Source organism: Homalodisca vitripennis, chromosome 1 (assembly GCF_021130785.1).
Source record: "Homalodisca vitripennis isolate AUS2020 chromosome 1, UT_GWSS_2.1, whole genome shotgun sequence".
NCBI lineage: Eukaryota > Metazoa > Arthropoda > Insecta > Hemiptera > Cicadellidae > Homalodisca > Homalodisca vitripennis.
In genome coordinates this window covers 208,795,166-208,814,400 of record NC_060207.1, presented here as the reverse complement: position 1 = coordinate 208,814,400, position 19,235 = coordinate 208,795,166, and the positions used below count along the sequence as shown (strand labels likewise).

At 32.0% G+C, this 19,235-nt stretch overlaps 1 protein-coding gene across 2 annotated transcripts; it reads right to left on the bottom strand.

Annotated features, from left to right (window-relative positions):
* Positions 1 to 2,639: 2,639 nt before the first annotated feature.
* Positions 2,640 to 19,235, bottom strand: LOC124353044. Of its 2 annotated transcripts, XM_046802845.1 has the most exons (6): positions 19,025 to 19,234; positions 15,657 to 15,776; positions 11,654 to 11,791; positions 7,913 to 8,204; positions 7,282 to 7,386; positions 2,640 to 6,367 (listed from the first exon to the last, which is right to left on the bottom strand). In XM_046802845.1, the coding sequence occupies exons 1-6, from the start codon at positions 19,114 to 19,116 to the stop codon at positions 6,233 to 6,235; spliced, it is 882 nt and encodes a 293-aa protein (XP_046658801.1). In that variant the 5' UTR covers positions 19,117 to 19,234; the 3' UTR covers positions 2,640 to 6,232. The 2 variants fall into 2 exon arrangements, with proteins under 2 accessions (XP_046658801.1, XP_046658802.1); XM_046802846.1 differs by lacking the exon at positions 11,654 to 11,791 and having other exon boundaries at positions 19,025 to 19,235.

Sequence of the window (19,235 nt, the reverse complement as noted above, 5' to 3'; positions counted from 1 at the left end):
AATTTTACTATTAACATGTGCTTAAGATGTTATGTTTTAACTGTCAGCAAGAAGTATTGTAAAATATTGTTAAGTAATTTTACATTTAATTGCATAACACTCATTTAACTGCAGAGGAAAGTCTCAGCTTACAATTCTATTAACTATAATAAGAACCATAAAGTTACAGAGCAGACTTAATGGTTCAGATATTATATCCTGAAATGCTCTAATAAGACCACCAAATATTTTCAACAAATCATTATTTGTGCACCAAGGATCCTTCTTTTCTTAGCCCATCACTCCAATGCAACTTGTACTTTGAATTTTAAACACAACATAGTACTAATTAAAATTTTTACTGCAAGACAGCTACATGAAAATCACCCCTGTGGGATTATTTAATATCATCTAAGGGAGACATAAGCAGGACTCCTATTCTTCAAGCCAATCTATTTTGGGCTTATAATCAATATACTTATTATATGTCTCACCAAATGATTGAAGTTCTTGATTATACTTTATTACATTCTTTATGAAAATCCACAACTGAACTTAAATATGCTCCTTCTTTAATGTTCAAAACCAGAAGAATCATTTATTGGTTTATGACTATTATAAAAAGAGATGTCCTGAATGACTGAATGATAGCATAGAGTAAGCTTTAAAGTAACAACACTTCTTATTTAAACATTTTCTGTAATCACTATTGATCACAGAGTTTATCCAGATAATAAAATTAGAATTTATAGTAAAAATACACTTTTACATGTAAATTTTAGCAAATATTAAGTATTCAGTGCCTGATCAGTAGTGTAATGCAGATATCAGAGACAAAATTACTATCTTATATTTGGTACAAATTTAAAGACTGTTATAAAACCTACCTGTGTATTTTTAACAGAAGTAGGGTTTTCAGAACTGTGTTTGTGTATATTTTCTTGGTTGGGGCAACAAAGTAAATTCAACTACGGCAACAAAGTAAATTCAACTACGGCAACAGAAATACCTAACACCGAAGTAAATTACAACGGCGATAAAGTATACACTTTTTGACCAATGTAGAATTTTCAAATTAACAAATCTATATATATATTTATATATATATTTTTTTTTTTTCAAAGAAATATACACACAATGTCCCTGTTTTTCAGTAGGAAATTGCAAGCAAAGCCGTGGGCAAGTACTAGTCTAGCAATAAACTGATATTTTACTGTTATGAAACTTCTAATCGTATATTGCCTCATGAGTAAAATATCATTTCATACCCTGTCATGTCATGTATATCATAAAATTATAAGCACTCAAATATACCCATTATAACAATATTATTTAAATATAACAAACATTTTACTTATAGAAACTAAATAAATCTACAACACTGTTAAATTTGTATTCGATAAACTCTTTCTTTCAAAATGAACTAATCTGATCTTTTCTTATATAAAAAGAGCAATAAGTCATATAAAATCAATAAAAATTTATAATTTCAGCAAACAAAATCAGAACTATTTTTTATTTATAAGCAATGATTAGAGATTAAATAACAAATAGCATTTATCAATCACTTAATTTCATTCACTTCAGATTGTTCAGTATTAGCTTCATTAACTGCTGACTGTATTCCGGACTGAGGATTCGGATCAACAACATTCAGCATTAGCTTCATTAACTGCTGATTCTGATCTGGATTGATGATTCAGATCAACGATGTTCAGCATTAGTATCATTAACCTGCTGACCATGATCTGAACTTAGGATCCATGGATTTCCAAGAGAGATTTTTGTAATACTTATGTAGTATAAATTGTTTTTTTCTTGTTACCTTAAAAGCTATTATTATTATTATTATTATGGTCCTTATTCAATAATAAATGCCTCACAGTAGAACATAAAATAACAAGAAAGCAAGTTTTTTTTTTATATTAATGACAAAAAATGCAAAATGGGTGTTTTGGGTCTGGTACACTTATATAAGAAAATCACTGATCCTATCAACTCCACTCAAGCCAACCACCATAATTTAAGATTAGCCCTTCCACCAGCTTTACTTCAGGCCAGTGTAAATCAGACCATAAAAATCCATCAGGTGCGAGAATAGAATCCGCGACTCCAAAGCATCCCACATTTTCGAGAGCTACACCTTATACAACACAGCCATCCTGACTTGATGTCTTGAATGTGCAGATAGCTCACTTAAGATAACTGCTGTGTTCGAGTCTGCAATAAACCGTGATGTTCATGTGAATCCACATTGAAGCGTTAAATGCAGACTGAGGATTTGGATCAACAACATTCAGCATTAGCTTCATTAATTGCTTATTGTGATCTGGATTGAATATTCAGATCAAAAGCAGCCATCAGATTTTGACAGTATCATCAAAAACCCATTTTGATTATTAATTTATGATGCAAATTTATCATTTTGTAAAATTCATCTGGCTAGGTGAACTATATTACTATTTTTAATTCCGATAGATACTCAATATTTATTTAATAAAAAGGGTTACCATCGATATAGTAGAACCTTGATAACACAACCCACAATAACTCGAATTCCTTTAATCTTTTCATAACAGTCGATGTTAATCTACAACTACTCTACAACTTGAATATTGTGTTTTATATATATATATAATATATATATATATATATATATATATATATATATATAAACACCTTACAATTTTATATTTTCTGGAACAGTTTAACTCTTTGCTTGGAAAATATATAGTTTTTAACACAATTGATCCTAGACACAACCAGCGTGTTGTATCTAAATGGACATATGCTACATAAAGAGTTTACCCTCTGTAGCTCAAAGTCCTTGCTATGCATATCTCTTAAATCTCCAATAAGTTTTTACTCTATTATTCGAAGTTTAAGATAAGGCAATGTACTAAATGTGGTAGTAAGCAAGTCAACAATTGCCATGCAAATAAATATTCATGTTGTGTAAAGAATCTCCCCCATCCTTCACCACAGGCTGTAAATTCACTTTTTCACTACAATTTGCTTTTTCACAATTTGTCCTGCTTATTTTACCTGATAGTTTTAGTTGACTAATAATGTGTATATTGTTTCTACACATTCATGTATCTAACCACCATAATTTTTATGTTTTATTTATTTAAATATATTGTTAAGATGAATGGTTTTTATATTTTAAAAATGGTACTATTTATTTTAACTGTTGAGGATTAAGTTTAAAAAAAGGACTTAATGGACCTTATTTAACCTGATAAATAATTTATTCATTATGATTACAATTAGACAATTTGTGTACGGATTTTTTTAAATTTGCGTACCAAATTGATGGACCATAAAATAGAGCAGTGAAAAATATTTAAGAGAAATTAATGCATTAATTTGAAAATTTTAAGAAATTACATTTAAAATATTTTACTAAGTAACTATTCATTAAAAATGTATATTAATTACATATAATAATTTAAAACTCTTAAATTTTCCATACAGAGGAATTAATATTATTCTTAAAATATTTTAATATTTAAAATTGACATGCACTCAAAACTACTTACCAAACCAACTGGTAATTAGTAGAATTAAAAGGGAAGAATTACACTGAAGGGGTGACGGACTTAACAGTTTTTAAAAGACCTGAATGTTAATGATTAAAAGTAAAATAAATACATAAGTTTCTCTAAATCAGTATCTTCTTACAATATTCAACAACATATGCTTTACTTTTTCTCAGTGGTATTTTTATAATTTAAATGCAGCTAAAAGCACATGTATATTTAGACAAAGCACAATCTACACCAGCAATGAAAGCTTTAGTTCTGTTGGTATAAATTACCACCTTATTGTCTCATATTGAACTTTGATGGAACTTGTTTGTCAGCATACAAATAGATAAGCTTGTCTTCATATATAAAGGCTGTCCGGAAAGTATCCAATACTTTGGTATTACTGAAAAACTAGCATAACCCATTAGTCTCACTCAAAATACACTCCATTGAACACAATATACTTGTTCAAACAACCCTCCGACTTCAAAAAACAAGTCGCCAAGTCAGTATCGAGATCGCCATGAGCTCCGCTGTTACATTCAGATTTTGATCTCTTGAACGCTTTGAAATCTGGTTTCTTTGGGAACAGCCAGAAGTTTGGGTTGGTAGTCATGGTTTTGTACAAGTATTGTGTAACTTCAACACCCTCTCTTTTTGATCTTTGGTAATCAATATTGGTACAAATTTTGCAGACACTCATTTCAAACCCAAATTCTCAGACACAATTTTGACACCAATGGTTTTTGTATGTCCAAATCTTCCTCCAAGTTGCGCACTTTGAAATGATTGTCTGCTTGTATCACTAACCACACAAGTTTGATGTTTTCAGGAGTTAGCGTTGATGAGGGCAACCAGAATGCGGATAACTTACAACCGAAATGTGACAATTTTTAAAACAGTTGAACCACAAATTCACGGAAAACAGGGTGAATTGTGCTTCTAAACAAAACAGGCTTCTACCTGAAAGGCTTGCTGGATCATTTGAGTCGTCTCCGCACATGTTTTCCCGAGTTTTAAATAAAACTTAAAGCAAAAAGTAAATTCACTAATCTGAATGTTCCATCATTTTTAAGGAAAAAATCCGATGAAGGACTAAGAAACACTCAAAACTGATTGATAGCCGACATATTAAAGGTATGAATGAGAGCTATTCTCGGTGCAAACAGGAGAGTACAGAGTAATGCATGCTGAATCTGATAACAGTAACTGCCAAAGATAAGGAGTATTCACTGAATATATATACTTTCCGGACAGCCTTTGTACATAATAAATATGATACAGGATGTTTCTGGTCCTATTTAAAACCTCCTAGGAGCAATCTTGTATTGACCTAACTGGTAATCAAACCTGTGACCTCTCAGTTAGAGTTCCACAGTCTTACCTTTAAGCTACAGTGAAGATAATTCAAATATAACCCACTTCAAACATTCTGTTGCTTTATCTATCACCACTTCTATTCCATCAAGAAAGGCTTTAAATTTCTGGGTAAATTTTGCAAACAAAAATTTTATTGCAAGAAAATAGCACCCCAAATATTTATATTTTTGACCTTCACCAAGAATTTTGCAATAAAAAGTATATTTTTCTTTACTTTATCACACGTTTTACTTATCACAGCTTTTAAATGGATATAATTAAATGTAACACTCAAATACATAAATTTAATTATGTATCATTTTTTAATAAATTCGCCTGCTGTAATAATAATCTATTTTCAGGTACTGGACAAGAGTTCTCCTTCTAAGTCTTTTTGGAAAATTAAATTTTTGAATCTGTTTGGAGACGTATGGTTAGTTATGAAAGAAGGCATTTGCAAATTGATGTTTCTAGGAAGAAATGTCTTATTTTTGACTCTTTGAACATGCTACTTAGAGATTTTAAAGTGGTTCAGAAAACCCTGAATAATAAAGTGTTTCTTTGTAACAGAGTTCAACTTGTTTAGGCTACATTATACTATAGTCTATTTGTAGAGCAGAAATATCCGTAACACGAGAAGAAAATAAGGATACAAGATTTTATATAATGTCTATTATTTACTAAGTAATTAATTTTTTACTTTGAAATTACAAAATCTACTATAAATATTTTAATAAATTACAAAATGTAAAATAATTTATTAATAACTTATTTGCATGCAAGGTAACTATTCAGATTATAAAAAATAGATCGCATAAGTTAGTTAAATACTTTGAGATCTACAAAATAGTAATATTAAATATAATATATAATTATTGCACAAACCTATCGTTGCTAGTAACAATCTAGGGTTTATTGACAGTATACTGCAGAAAATAGTAGGCTATCTTTAAATAGATCATTGCATTTGTAGGCCTACTCTATACAACTACACGTTTTAGAAATATCACAAGCATAGAATTCAAATATAAAATAATAAATCTATTTTAAGAGTCAACAAACATTATGATTTCTAATAATGGAACGAACAAAACATTAAGTAAATAAACATTACAAAATACCTTAATCCATTTACAACACCACACCAAATAAAATTAAACTAAAAGTAAATATAAATTCAAAACTATATTGCTTAAAGCTATCAAATAGACCTGACGTTTAAAACATCACATGCCGTATATCTGATGTGCTAGCTATCTCGGGGCAGGAGGAGCCGAGTACGCTCTAGTCTCGCGCACTAACGATTTGTCTGTGAATTGGGCACGATACTCGCTGGTCCAGGGGCTACTCGGACCGACTGCCAATCAGCTATGTCGCCAGGTGACTGGCTGTCGCGATACAGGAGGCGCTGAGAGTGGCCGAATATTGCGACTTCCACCTCGCATGGAGAATTGTTCCTGGTACTCACTCATCCACTGGCTGCTCGCATTCGAACCTGTCTGTTTAACAATAACGTCAACTTAATTTCTTTATGGTTGTTTACAAACAGGCAAGAAATCACATTTCCCTCCTTTATTCTAACTTTCATATTTTTTCCTTCTGCACAAAATTTCATTGTTACTTAAGTATTACTAACTGACTTATCAATCCATAGCTTTGATGTACTGATGTAAAATTTCTGAGAACAAGTTGAGCACTGATATAGTATTCACAAAAGTTTCTGAAATATTCCATTAATCCTCAACAAGATTTACTGTCCACCTGAGTGTTTTTATCAAAATTGACACATTAATTCAAATACAATTATGGTTTTTCTGTAACAATAATATTTATATAATATTGTAGAAATCAATAGAACAATAACTGATCTTATAAGCAATATTTTACTTTTTTTTAAAACAAAACTTGGAATTGACTATCCAAAAAAAGATAGAGAAAGATCAAAAACTTAATTTTTTAATTCTTACTTTTAATTTAAAGAAACCAAATGTATTATACAAAAATCAATGACTTGCTTTCATCTTTACAAAAAGGTTGTAGTTTAATTGTTTTATTAACTTAAACACATCTGTGTTTGTTACAAGAATTAACCCATAAAAGCAAGTCCAAAACTTCTCTATTACTAATTAACAAATAAATTAAAATATTACTTAATTTAAACACAAGATTTATGAACTCAGCATCTTCAGCAAATGTGCCATTTAATAGTTGTTTATTATAAAGCGTTAAATTTAAGTGATAATAATATTTCTGTATTGGATCTACTGATGTTATATAGTATATGTGGAATAAACTGAAAGAGTTATAAATGTATTATACATAAAAAATGTAAAATTATCAGTTTATTCTGTCTTTATATCACACAGAGTATATATAAATAAACATAATTAACAGCTCATAATAAAGACAATACCCGTTCTCTCGCTCTGGTGACATGTTTCACTTGTTTCTCTTGAGCCAAAAACTGGTCTATCTCAGCTTTTCTTCGTTGCGATGCATTCACAGCCGATTCATGTACCTAAACATTTTAAAATTAAGTTCTTATGAGCAAAACCATTTAAGTATTAACTAATATTGTAACTTACCAATTAATTTTTAGTATAGTTATTTTTTTATAGAAATGTTCTGCAGTAAATAATTACGTGGTACACAAGATAACCATGAAAATATAATCCCTGATTTGAATGAATATTCTACTCAATTCCTTTCCATATTACCCAATGGAAAATATCACACATTTTCTCAAGTTTATTGAGCAATGGATAAAGGATTTTTCCCGAAACAAGAATTTTCCAAATGAAGTGTACGTTGCGTACATGAATTCTATGGTGGTTCAGCATTGTTTACTTAATTCTTGCCATTTGATCCACCCCCATAAAAATTTTAATTTTAGTGAAATTCACCATTTTGCTTTCCATTCAGATCTGAAATAGAACAAATTCCACTCATAATGAGTTTTTACTAGATAAATAATGTTTATTGTGGTGCTCTATGATTAAATCACTTAGCGGTGACTTCTTTAACAATTAATGAAGTCCACTTACCTCTTTCCGAGGTGCAGAGACATTGTACGTAAGTTTGTGTCCGACATCAGTGTTAGCCTCGTTCCACCCAAAAGGAACAAAGTGGGTCTGTTTACTCTCTGTGTGCAGTTTCCTGGTGGTGCGAGAGGGACGAGACAGAGACCGAGCAGTTCTGGGCCGAGACAAAGGGGTGGGAGGGACTTTTGGAGGCACCGGGCTCGCCGGACGACTTTGACTATATTTAGCTTCCGGCAGAGTCAGGGAACTCATGTTCCTCATCAGCTCCTCTTCACTCGTGTCATCCAACAATCTGCTGTAGTACACATCAATATCAAACAAAATGTACTTTAATTCCAGTTATGATATTTCACAATTTATTGAATGAAATGCAAATAACAAAACACTAATATATATCATTACAATTATAAAAATGGGTTTGTTGCTTTTTATTATTACTATTCCTCTATTAATTTAAATAAAGTAAAATTCCGGCTAACCGAAATAAAGGTATGCTGCCATTTCAAATAACACGTTTTTACCAATTACATCTAAAAATAAGTATTAGAATGTACGTGTAGGGGAAATGAATTACACACAAACAATTTCTGCAAGTTATCCTTTGGGAAAGGTAGCAGGAGTGGGGTATATGACTAATAACATTACTATGGTTTGAGTTGTAAGGCGTGGCAGTGGACAATGGCGAGGTGCAGCACAGTGACGGACGGTTGGTCAGGGAGGGGGGAGAGTAAATTATCTGAAGGCCACGTTATTTGCCCAGCCAGTCGCTATAGCGATGCATCATACACACTTTTTAACTATTTTGCTCAGTTATTTGTACACATGTTATCATTCATGGAACTGTTTTGGTTGACCCGGGTTTTGGTTCATCCAAGTTCTATTAACCTGGGTTGTACTCTACTGTGAAAAAGCCTACAAATGATCACAAAGCATACCGAGGTTGTAACCTATTTTACTGAAATTTCATGGTTCATATACAAATCTACAATTAATAAAGTTTACCACCAAAATAGTTTGATGGAGAGTAATTTTTCCACAAATTAAGAGGGAACTTATTTAACAATATTTTCCCCTGTTCCTTACACAATTTAAACTGTGGTCTTATTGAATAACAATGTTAAATGTTTTCTCTTTCAAAAACTTTGCATCCCCTAAACACAAACAGTCAATATATATTAATTTATATAGATACAATTAATGATCAACTATTCACAGTCGGATTACCCATTTATAGTTAATATTAAAAAAAAAGAAAAACATGTAGGGTAGTTTTTTATTGAATGTCTGCCGTTACTAACATCTTCCACTCAACTGGTATGGTAGACTGAAATACTTTTCTGTTTAACTCTCCTTTCCATATCTTAATGTTTTATATCAGTAATACAATTACATTTTAAACAAAGGTTGTCAAATATTTCCTAAATATAACAAATAATAAAAAACATTTTGACAACAGTAGAAAAGATGAAACCTGTAATAAAATACCCGGTACTGCATAGAACAATCACTTGTTCATCAACTTTGCATAGCCGACTGTCATTGAACAATAACTAATTTTATGAAAACTACAGGATACAGGTAAATAAAAAATATATTTGGATACAATAACAGTTTCTTTTAACAAGCCATCACTCTCCAACTACTTTAGATAAAAAAAATGTCCTTATTTCTGGAAAAACGTAAAATCCTAGGGTGCTAAATCAAGACTGTATTGTGGATTGTTCAGTATTTCCCATTGTAATGTATCCAAATCCATCATTATTCTCACCAAAGTGTAAGCATTTACAACTGTGAAGCAGAAGAATAAAAAGAAGGCAATTCGTAATGCGTTATTAGTACTAAACTACATTCTTGCTGAAAATTATCGCACACCTTATCATTTCTTCCAAAACAACAATTTAAACAAAAGTTTAGTATCATTTTGCTACTACTTGTTTATTTAGCCTCTAAGTGCAACAGATAAGACCTATGAGAGATAAAGAAATCATTCCTTTCAATCTAATAAGTCATTATCAGTAACTGGAAAATGTTACCCTTATCAGGTTTACCTTTTCCCAGCTTATCTGTTCATTGTTTTCAATTGAATATGGAAGATATTTAGTCATTTCTAACCAACTTTTTAGAAGAGAAGAGTGGTTATTACATTTAATTATGCATCAACATTGTTTTTTGACCGAATCCGAAGTGGTAAGAGCAAGGGCTCTAATGAGAGCTGGACTTTCTTACAGTGCAGAGTCTAGGCGATTGTGAGGTGTACATCGCACCATAGTAAGTAGGGCTGTCTCTCGTTTCCGAGAGACTGGATCTGATCACAGAAGGTGTGGGCAAGGCTATCCTCGAGCTACAAACCAAAGTGATGATCAGTTTTTGAGACTTAGTGCTTTAAAGAATCGGACTGTCACAAGCTCTCAGTTACAGTGAATGGCCAGGGCTGTTCCTAATATCAATATTTTTGCTCCAACCATTCAACAAAATCTTCTCAAAATTTAATTTAAGAAGTAAGAGACCTGTTACTGGTCCGAGACTCACCAAAAATTGTCGAAGAGTTTGCCTTCAGTTTGCATGAGAACATCGGCATTGGACAATGCAAGGTTGGAAGTGTGTACTTTTTACAGGCAAGACCAGAGTAAGTGTGATTGGTCCTGATGTGTTGACGTGAAGGAGTGATTTTCTGAAGCCTGTGTGTCACTAAGAGAGCCTTTTGAAGGTGGATCGATTATGTTTTGGGGTGGATTTTATTTTGAGGCTAGCATAGAATTGATGAGTGTACCTAGACAAGCTCTGAATGCTTATAGGTAAGTAGCAGACATTTGGAAGAACTGTGGCATACGCCCCCTTTGTCGGTGATGACTTCATTCTTATTCATGACAATGCGCGTCCACACAGTGCTCGGACTACCTCCAAGACGTCAAAATAGCCACCATGAAATGGCCTGCAAGAAGTCCGGACCTTAATCCAGTAAAGCATGTATGGCACATGGTCTAAAGGCGTGTTCGCATCAGAGGTCCAGCACCTGGCAGCATGGCTCAAGTGGAAGCTACCATAAAAGAAGAATGGAGCTACATCCCTCAAGATTGCCTACAACATCTCGTCAAAGGAATGGGAAGACGTATCCAAGCCATGATAAATGCAAGAGGAGGCAATACCGAATACTGATAGGACAGCTCTTCAATTAGCAATGTAACTGAGGTGTGTTTTAATATTTTTCTATATTGTAAACATTGGTACTTTAATATAAATTTTGTTATCTTTTGTTCTTTGATTGTAAAATAAAGTTTATTTTTTCCTACACGCTCTTTTTTTTAACCTTTTTTCATATTCAACCGATAATAAAGGTACAAGCTTTGGTTTAACAGTGTTTTAATATCAAAACAGTTGAAAACCAAGGGGTGTGGGATAATTTTGAGTAGGAGTGTATGTTCATGATCCATACTGTTGTATCTATAAATAGCTACTGACTTGTCTACCTACTGTACAGAAAATTAACAACTTTAACAATTAAATTTTATAAAAAGGCAGAAACTACTACAATTCAATGTTTAATTTCAAAACTAAAACTTCCTCAATTTTGCCTTTATGTAAAATGTAAAACTTCCTTAGCAAATTGTAAATTGTACGTTGAGCTATCAGTTATAATTGACTAAAAACAGTTGACCCTTTGTTTCTTAGTCTTTTCAAAATACAATTGATGGCTGAAGTAGAACATCTTTACTAAAAAAATAATGAGCATGATGATGTCTCTACCTGTCAGGCTCATCTCCCTCCCACTCAGGAGTCTGCACCGCTATCTCTCGAGCATCCTTATGTGTGGAGCTCAGAGATGGGACTTCTGGATTCCCTGCGTTATGCCTATACAGTTCCCTCAAATTGTTATGCTTTTGCCTAAAAACACATTTGTAGACTATCAACATGTTTAGAGAACAGAGAAAAAATTCACTATTATCTAAGGATGAGAGAAATCTTAGAAATAATAAAAAAAAAGAATAAAGCATGAAATTGTCAAAAAGCTGGCAGCCTATAATTAAGAAGCCATATTGATCCTAATTACTTGATTGTATATGATTCAGCCAATTACAATGAAGTTCCACCCCTTTAACGACGGATGCTTATTACTGGCAGTTTCAGTTTAACATCTGTTGATTGAAGATGGCACTCCAAAGAAAGGGCGAAATATTTAAAGAAATTAAATGTGTAAGCAATGGTTTTATGTGATAAGAGCCAGAAAAATTATGTGTTAGGACAACAGATGCATTATCCTAGGAAAACTATAGGTAAACCGCTAACAAAAAAACCTTGGTAGATTTGAGTTCACGCAGGGTGGGGTAAATATCCCTCCGCCACCCCTCCAAGAATCCCCACCACTGCTCGGCGCTCATTCTATTTCAAACTATAAAATCAGCTGACTAATCCGGCTCAGTCGGTATCGTTCACTACTGCGACCCGTTCAGTTGAACCGGTCAGTACAGAGTTACTAAGCCTTCCCGCTAGAGCGTGTTTTACCGGTCATCGTGTTGACTGAACAAAATGAACGACTGGGATGTAATGACCAAGTGAACGAAAGGATCTGCTTGCAAAAATGTGTTCGGATAGAGGAAGAAACAACATATTTTTACAGTGAATTGATAGATATATAACAATAAATGTATTGTTTCAGGAATCTAGTAAATTGTAAATATATAATATATTATTAATAAAATGATTAATTAAAAAATTACTGTATGTTACTATATGCATTAATAAATATTTTAAACGTTAATACTTTAGGTACTTAAGAACAATGGACTTGGTTGATTAATATGCCTTTGATTTATCATAAAGATTATTTAACTACAAATGTTTTCAATAAATTACTAAACATCAAAAACAGACATTGCATTGTTTGAAAATAATTTATTTTTTATAAATAACAACACATTTTAAACATTTAATCGATTAAGTTACCACCACTTTTCCTAATACCCAGGCTGAGGCATTAAAATAATATTACGCACACTAACTACACAGAACGCCTCCTCTCAGATCGACCCTGCACATCGCACCTATATCGGCCATGTGTTAACCACATGATAACCTTTTAAATGCTAATTTGGCAATCAATTTTTAACAGCAATAATGTTAATGTTTTTACATTACAACTTCAGAATATTATTACAATTTTAATAGACAACCCAATAAATTTAAAACTAGGTCAAAAAAAGCTAAAACCATGGATTACTTCAGATTTAGTCCATGCTATAAGACAAAGAGATAAACCATTTAATGTGGAGCTTAAAAACCGCTATGTCAATTGCAGGAACATTTTAAGCAGAAATTTAAAGCAACTAAAAATATTATTTTTGTGATAAATTTCGACCAAGCTAATGGGGATTTAAATATGTTTTTTTAGGGGTTTTAATTAAATTGAGTGGTAGAAGGGTTAACAAAGTTTCTTCTCCCTAAATAAATATTTGCCAAATACCAAATTATTCAATGACAAAATTAAGCTTGAAGTAGCTAACGAATTTAATAAATTCTTTACTAATGTGGGTCAGAACTTGGAGAACTCTAATGGCTCAAATATAACAATTTTTTTTTCGAAGACAGATCTTATAGGCTTCATTCGACCTTTAACTTACGCACTGTTACAAGAGGTTATACGTTACGTATCCAGTTTGAAGAGGAAATTTCGCTCTTGGGCACGATTCAATACCTGCAAGTATATTAAAAAAAATCACAACACATTCATTTTTTGACAAATAAAATCCGCAAGTACATTTTTGCCTTCAGACAATTACGAGAAGTACTCACGGATAAGGAAATTAAAGTGGTCTATTTTGGCTTCCGTTCAATCCCAACTTTCATTTGGTATTATAATCCATGGTGCTGCTTTCAAAACTATTCTTGAGCCATTAATTCTTGAACAAAAAACAATACTAAAAAACAATGTTCTTTAAGAGTACAACATATTCTTTTGAATTAATTTTCTTCGAGGAAGAACTAATGACTATAAGAAATTTGTTACTCAAAACCATTTATTTACTTATACATTAATTTTCATACTATTTTTAGCGTTGAGAACTTATACTCATAACACACGGTACTCGCAACAAGTCGTCATTACAGTTTCTATATTAAAAAAAAAACATTCAGCGTAACAAATTTGTATTATATTTCTCAAGTTTTGTACCGTAACGTGTGTTTGAGTTACAACTTCGCTTCTGTGTTGCAATTACCTAATCTTTACTGATTTTAAAAACGCGTGAAGGATGGGTTACTATTGTTAGATGGCGAAGAAGTATATAGACTTATAGTCCCTTGTTATCGCCGAACTTCTAACCCTTCCTCGCTATTTATTGTTATTCAGTCTGACCTTCAACTATAATTACCATAACTAATACTTCATACGACAGTGCAGCAAAACTAGATTTATACTCGGTTACGTATCATTATCAATGTGACTCAAACAATTGCCTGCGTGGTCACTGTTGTCATTGCCATCCAGCCGGATTAAAAATAAATTATAAAACCATTAATAATATCAAAAATTACTAAACTACTATTTTTTACTTATAAAATCATTTGTTCTATTATTAGTTTTGAGTTCCAATATTCACGACCCAGAGCCTACGCACAGGTCCTAGGCCCATGTAGGCTCATCCGGTTATACTACTCTTCTTATTTCAAATTTTAATTGAAATTAAGTAGAATTTAATGCAGGTTTATTATAATAAGAAATAATTAACTACGTATAAGTACCGTATTGTTACACTCCGATACATGATTTCAGACATTGTATATATTTGCTTACGTTTGTTGCAAAACGTGTTATATGTGTTTTATTGTACTATTTTTAAGAAAAATAAACCATTTTCATTTCATTTTCATTTTACCTGATTTGGAAAAAAGTATCAAATTTATTCAGTTGTCAGGCCAAATTGAACAAAACTTTCAAAAGTGAACGGGTTTTTTGAAACACTCGGATCCAGATCACTCGTTCACCTGACTGACTCGTTTGAATTAAATGGTCCCAAGTAAGTAACTGCAGTATAAAACAATATGGCACGAGCAAGACAAGATTTTAAAATCAGCTGACAAGAAGATGCTCCGCCCACTCGCCATTCCCCCCTGCCGGAGGGGGGGGCCCCTCCTGCACTGTGCTGCTCAAATATTTGCTTTCTGCACAGGCTTCTTTATTAGCGGTTCACCTATAAGATCACATTGTCCCCTCTCTCTATTTTCATATCAATAACCTTTCAAAGTCAAAGATTTGAAATTTTTTAGCTCTCTTACCAGCATTCAAATTTAATTTGCATCTATATCCTGATTACCTTGTACAAAACATTAAAAGGTGTTCAAATTTTGCAATAAAAATTTAGCTGTCTCCCAAATTTAATAATGATAACTTTTTACCAACCCAAACATACTCCACAAATTTTTAATTTAATAATCAACTTTTTGCTGTGGAACATTAAAGACAATCATTATACAATAAATTATTAAAATTCTATACAATTTCTTAAATTAAATTTAAAAAAATAGAAAATATTGTTTATTTTAACATTTTCTCATAAAAGTTTACGAAAAAATCAAATTTTAAAGAATTTTTAGGCGTAATAATTTGATGTTTATTTTTCCCTTAAATGTTTTTGATTAAATATATTTTGGAGTAAAAATCTACTGTATAAAGTAAATAAACTAGCAATCAGTACTATTATCTTATACATTAATTATTGTAAAATACACTTGATTTGTAATAGATCAATCGTACTTGTGAGGAGGAACTGGTCCTTCATCAAATTCTTCTTCATCTGGCTCACAATCGCAGACATCGTCTCTCAGCTGATACTGCCAATAATGAGTTGCTTGATTCGACAGCAAACGGGATTTTCTAAACACATAACACATGTGTGAACACAAGGATTTTGTAACAAATAAAAATGAAAAGTATAAGAAACAAATCTTATAAAGAAGAGTGTAAATACATAAACAGAGTATGTTGCTTCCTGTGAATTAAGTAAAACTTAATATTAATTCTTGTGTTCAAAGGGTTAACATAATTCGTTGGACTTTGCTTCAATTTAAATATTGGTTTCTAAGAGTAACTGCTTCCTTTGTTTAAAGTTTATTTTTTTACAATTAAAGATCAGAAAGTATTAGGCCTACAAACTTTTATCATACTATTGCCTTATTCCTTGCTTTTCCACCCCTGGTTTGACCTGTTGCATCAAATTTAAAAAAGATATTTATATTTATTAGCTAACTATTAATTGCAACAGTATCAGAAATTAATGGCTGTAGTCTGTATGTAAATACTAGGTATGGCAGTGAGGGTTAAATAGAGTAGCAATAGCTAGAAAACAATCTCTTGCTTTAGACATTCTACATCAGTTAGGGTTAAATTCTGATATATCTGATATTATATCAGTGTAGCTACCCTCACTCCACAAAATAAAAAGAAAGAACATTTTAAACTGAATAAAATAACACCACTACCATTTCTCTAGCTTAATTAGGAGAAAAGTTATGGTGATTTCAAAATATTTTTGGTGGTTTTTGTTTGTGGTTTTTAGAAACTTTAAATAGCCGTAACTTTGAAACCGTGAGAAAATATTTGGGAAAAATTGGCAATTTTCCTACTCTATATATAAGGACTACCTTCATACCAAACTTCATCAAATTCTGAGGAGGTCAAGTATTTTTTTTATTTTAGTGGGTTGATCATATGGAATGACCCTTCTTTAACATTTAACGAACTCATAAGAATGTACTTTCTTAGTTGTAGGCTATATGATTCTTCCTTTACTGTACCAAGGGTTAACAAACTTTTATTAACAATCTAACCGCACCGCAAGTTAGTTTTTTATAGTAAATAATAAAACTACAAAATTGAATTTAAATTTACAACTATAATGAAATATCAGTCACTATTTTAGAAAATAATCTAAATTTGAACTCTCTGGAGGCCAGAAGAAAATTCAAGATGTTTCTTTAAAAGCTTATTAATAGTTGATAAATTCACCACTCCTGGAAAGTTTGAACTTTATATGTGATTGGCACATGCTCCTCTAGCCAGTTTTAAGCTGTGTTAGGTGCGACTGTAGTTGGAGTAAAGTTTTGTAGGCCTACATGGGTTATCTTGTTTATATTATTTTTTAAAGAGAGTTTATTGTATTGTTGTTAACTCAACTGTTTTCCTGTTATTTCCTTTTTCGGGTTGGTTACGATAAGCGGACCCGGTTTTTTTATATTGAAGAATGTAATCATCGATACTTAATATTTGCATCTCAAATCCTACACTATCGATATAAAAGTATCTACAGTCCTCAATAACAATCATATGTTTTAAACTAAAATATGAATTTAATATTTAAAGTGATCAAACAAATTATGGTACTTTGGGATTATACCGACCACACCCAGACATGAATCGTTATTTGACATTTTGCTTCTACTGATTACTAGATTAGCGTAGAACAATATTTCGTCAATATAAAACAGGAATTGTCTTATCGCAAACCCCTCCCCACCCTCAAACAGAGGTCAAAGTCGAGCGGTCTAGTAGGTAACGTGATTGCAGAGTCTCGCCGCCCGTTCAGCTGGTGCGTCGCTTTGTTATACTTCCGTGTTTTACCTCTAGATTTCTCCAAACACAAAATTCAACAAAAACAAACATTACCAAACTAAAACTAAACTCTTTATTGAAAAAAACTCAAAACTTGTTTTTATTCTTGATCACACTCCGCCACCCAAAATGCGAGTGCCTCCGGCCATCAGCGCGGGCTTTGGTGCTGCCGAAGCCCGCGCTGATGTCGGCGAAAGAAAAACATCCCTCGAGATAGTACCTATCAGTAAAATATCAAATTCTAGAGGGCTGATCAGAAATATAAATTGAATTGTAATGGAAAGGCAATTATGTACCGTGCAAATCATGTGATGCCGCGCCCTGCCCTAATCGGGATTCTCGAGAAAGATAAGATAACAGTGACAACAATACCGATCACAATACCTGGAAATGTTTGTAATTTTGTAATTAAACAGTTGTTTTTTCGTTCTATCATGTTTGTTTCTATAAATTTATATTTTTGTGTTCTTCATACTGGTGTGGTCGGTATAATCCCAAAGTACCCAAATTATTATAATCAAAATTAGGAAAAACTGAAGACGACCATATTTGCTCCTCTCACAGTTACAGTTGTTTCTTTCTCACAAATTTCACATAATGGGTTTTTCTGTACAAGTCCAACATGTTGAAGTCACAAAAAACATGTCTTATCATCTTTCAAAGCAATGTTGTTTAGTTTTCCAAAATTGACTGTCATTTTTAATAATAAAATGTTACTTATAAATAATTGAAATATCACATTACGAGTATTATTTGAAAGTGTTTACGCTGTTGATGTAGATTATTTAAGTTAATGGTTCAAAATAATTAATCAGTATCGATGGTTATGATTAAGTAATATCGTTTGCCAATTTCGATATAAAAAACCGGGTCCGCTTATCGTACCCTACCCCCTTTTTCAAATATGGTATGTTGATTATATTTATTACTAATTTATTTACTTCTTTTGTGTGGTTTCTTTTCACTACAAACTATGTGTTTTACTGATAATTTTCTGTTATTTTTTCATTGTTGACTGGTATAGCTATTATTTGATAGCTATTATTTAATAGGGATGTGCCACTCCCTATTTGTTGCAACACCGGCTAAAATTTTAAATACTTTGACTGCACTTTGACTATATAGGCCAAGCCCAGTATAAATATTTCTATTACTGTAAATGTCCATGGTAAAAGAGAGTAACCATGCCCATTGTACTGGCTTTTTAATACGATTTAAGGATTAAAACAATAGAATTAGTCTAAAATTAAAAATAAATTATCTATCACAACCCCAAACAGAATCATTTCAAAACAGACTTCTCACATACGCGATGCATCTGCATCCTACCATATTACCCTACTTAAATATTTAAGTTCATATTTATAATATAATAGACAGAAATATATATAATATGAGTGATGTTATAAATTGATTGTGAACGAATAACGTCACTTTCTCTCAGAAATTAAAATAACTAGTTCGACAGTAAATTAAAACATAATTGATACAACAGGTTATATGGAGTTTAATACCTTAAAGCTATATTATCTTGCCAAATTTGTCTTCTTAAGTCTTTGTTTAGTTTGCTGTACTGAATTCTATACTCAGATTTTTTGTGTAACATAATTCACAAACTAATAGCACTTATAAGCCAAAGTAACCAAGAATCAAAACATCCCACCAATCCCTAATAAAACAGATTTACTATACAAACTAAACTAAACGATACTACCCAACTTAATG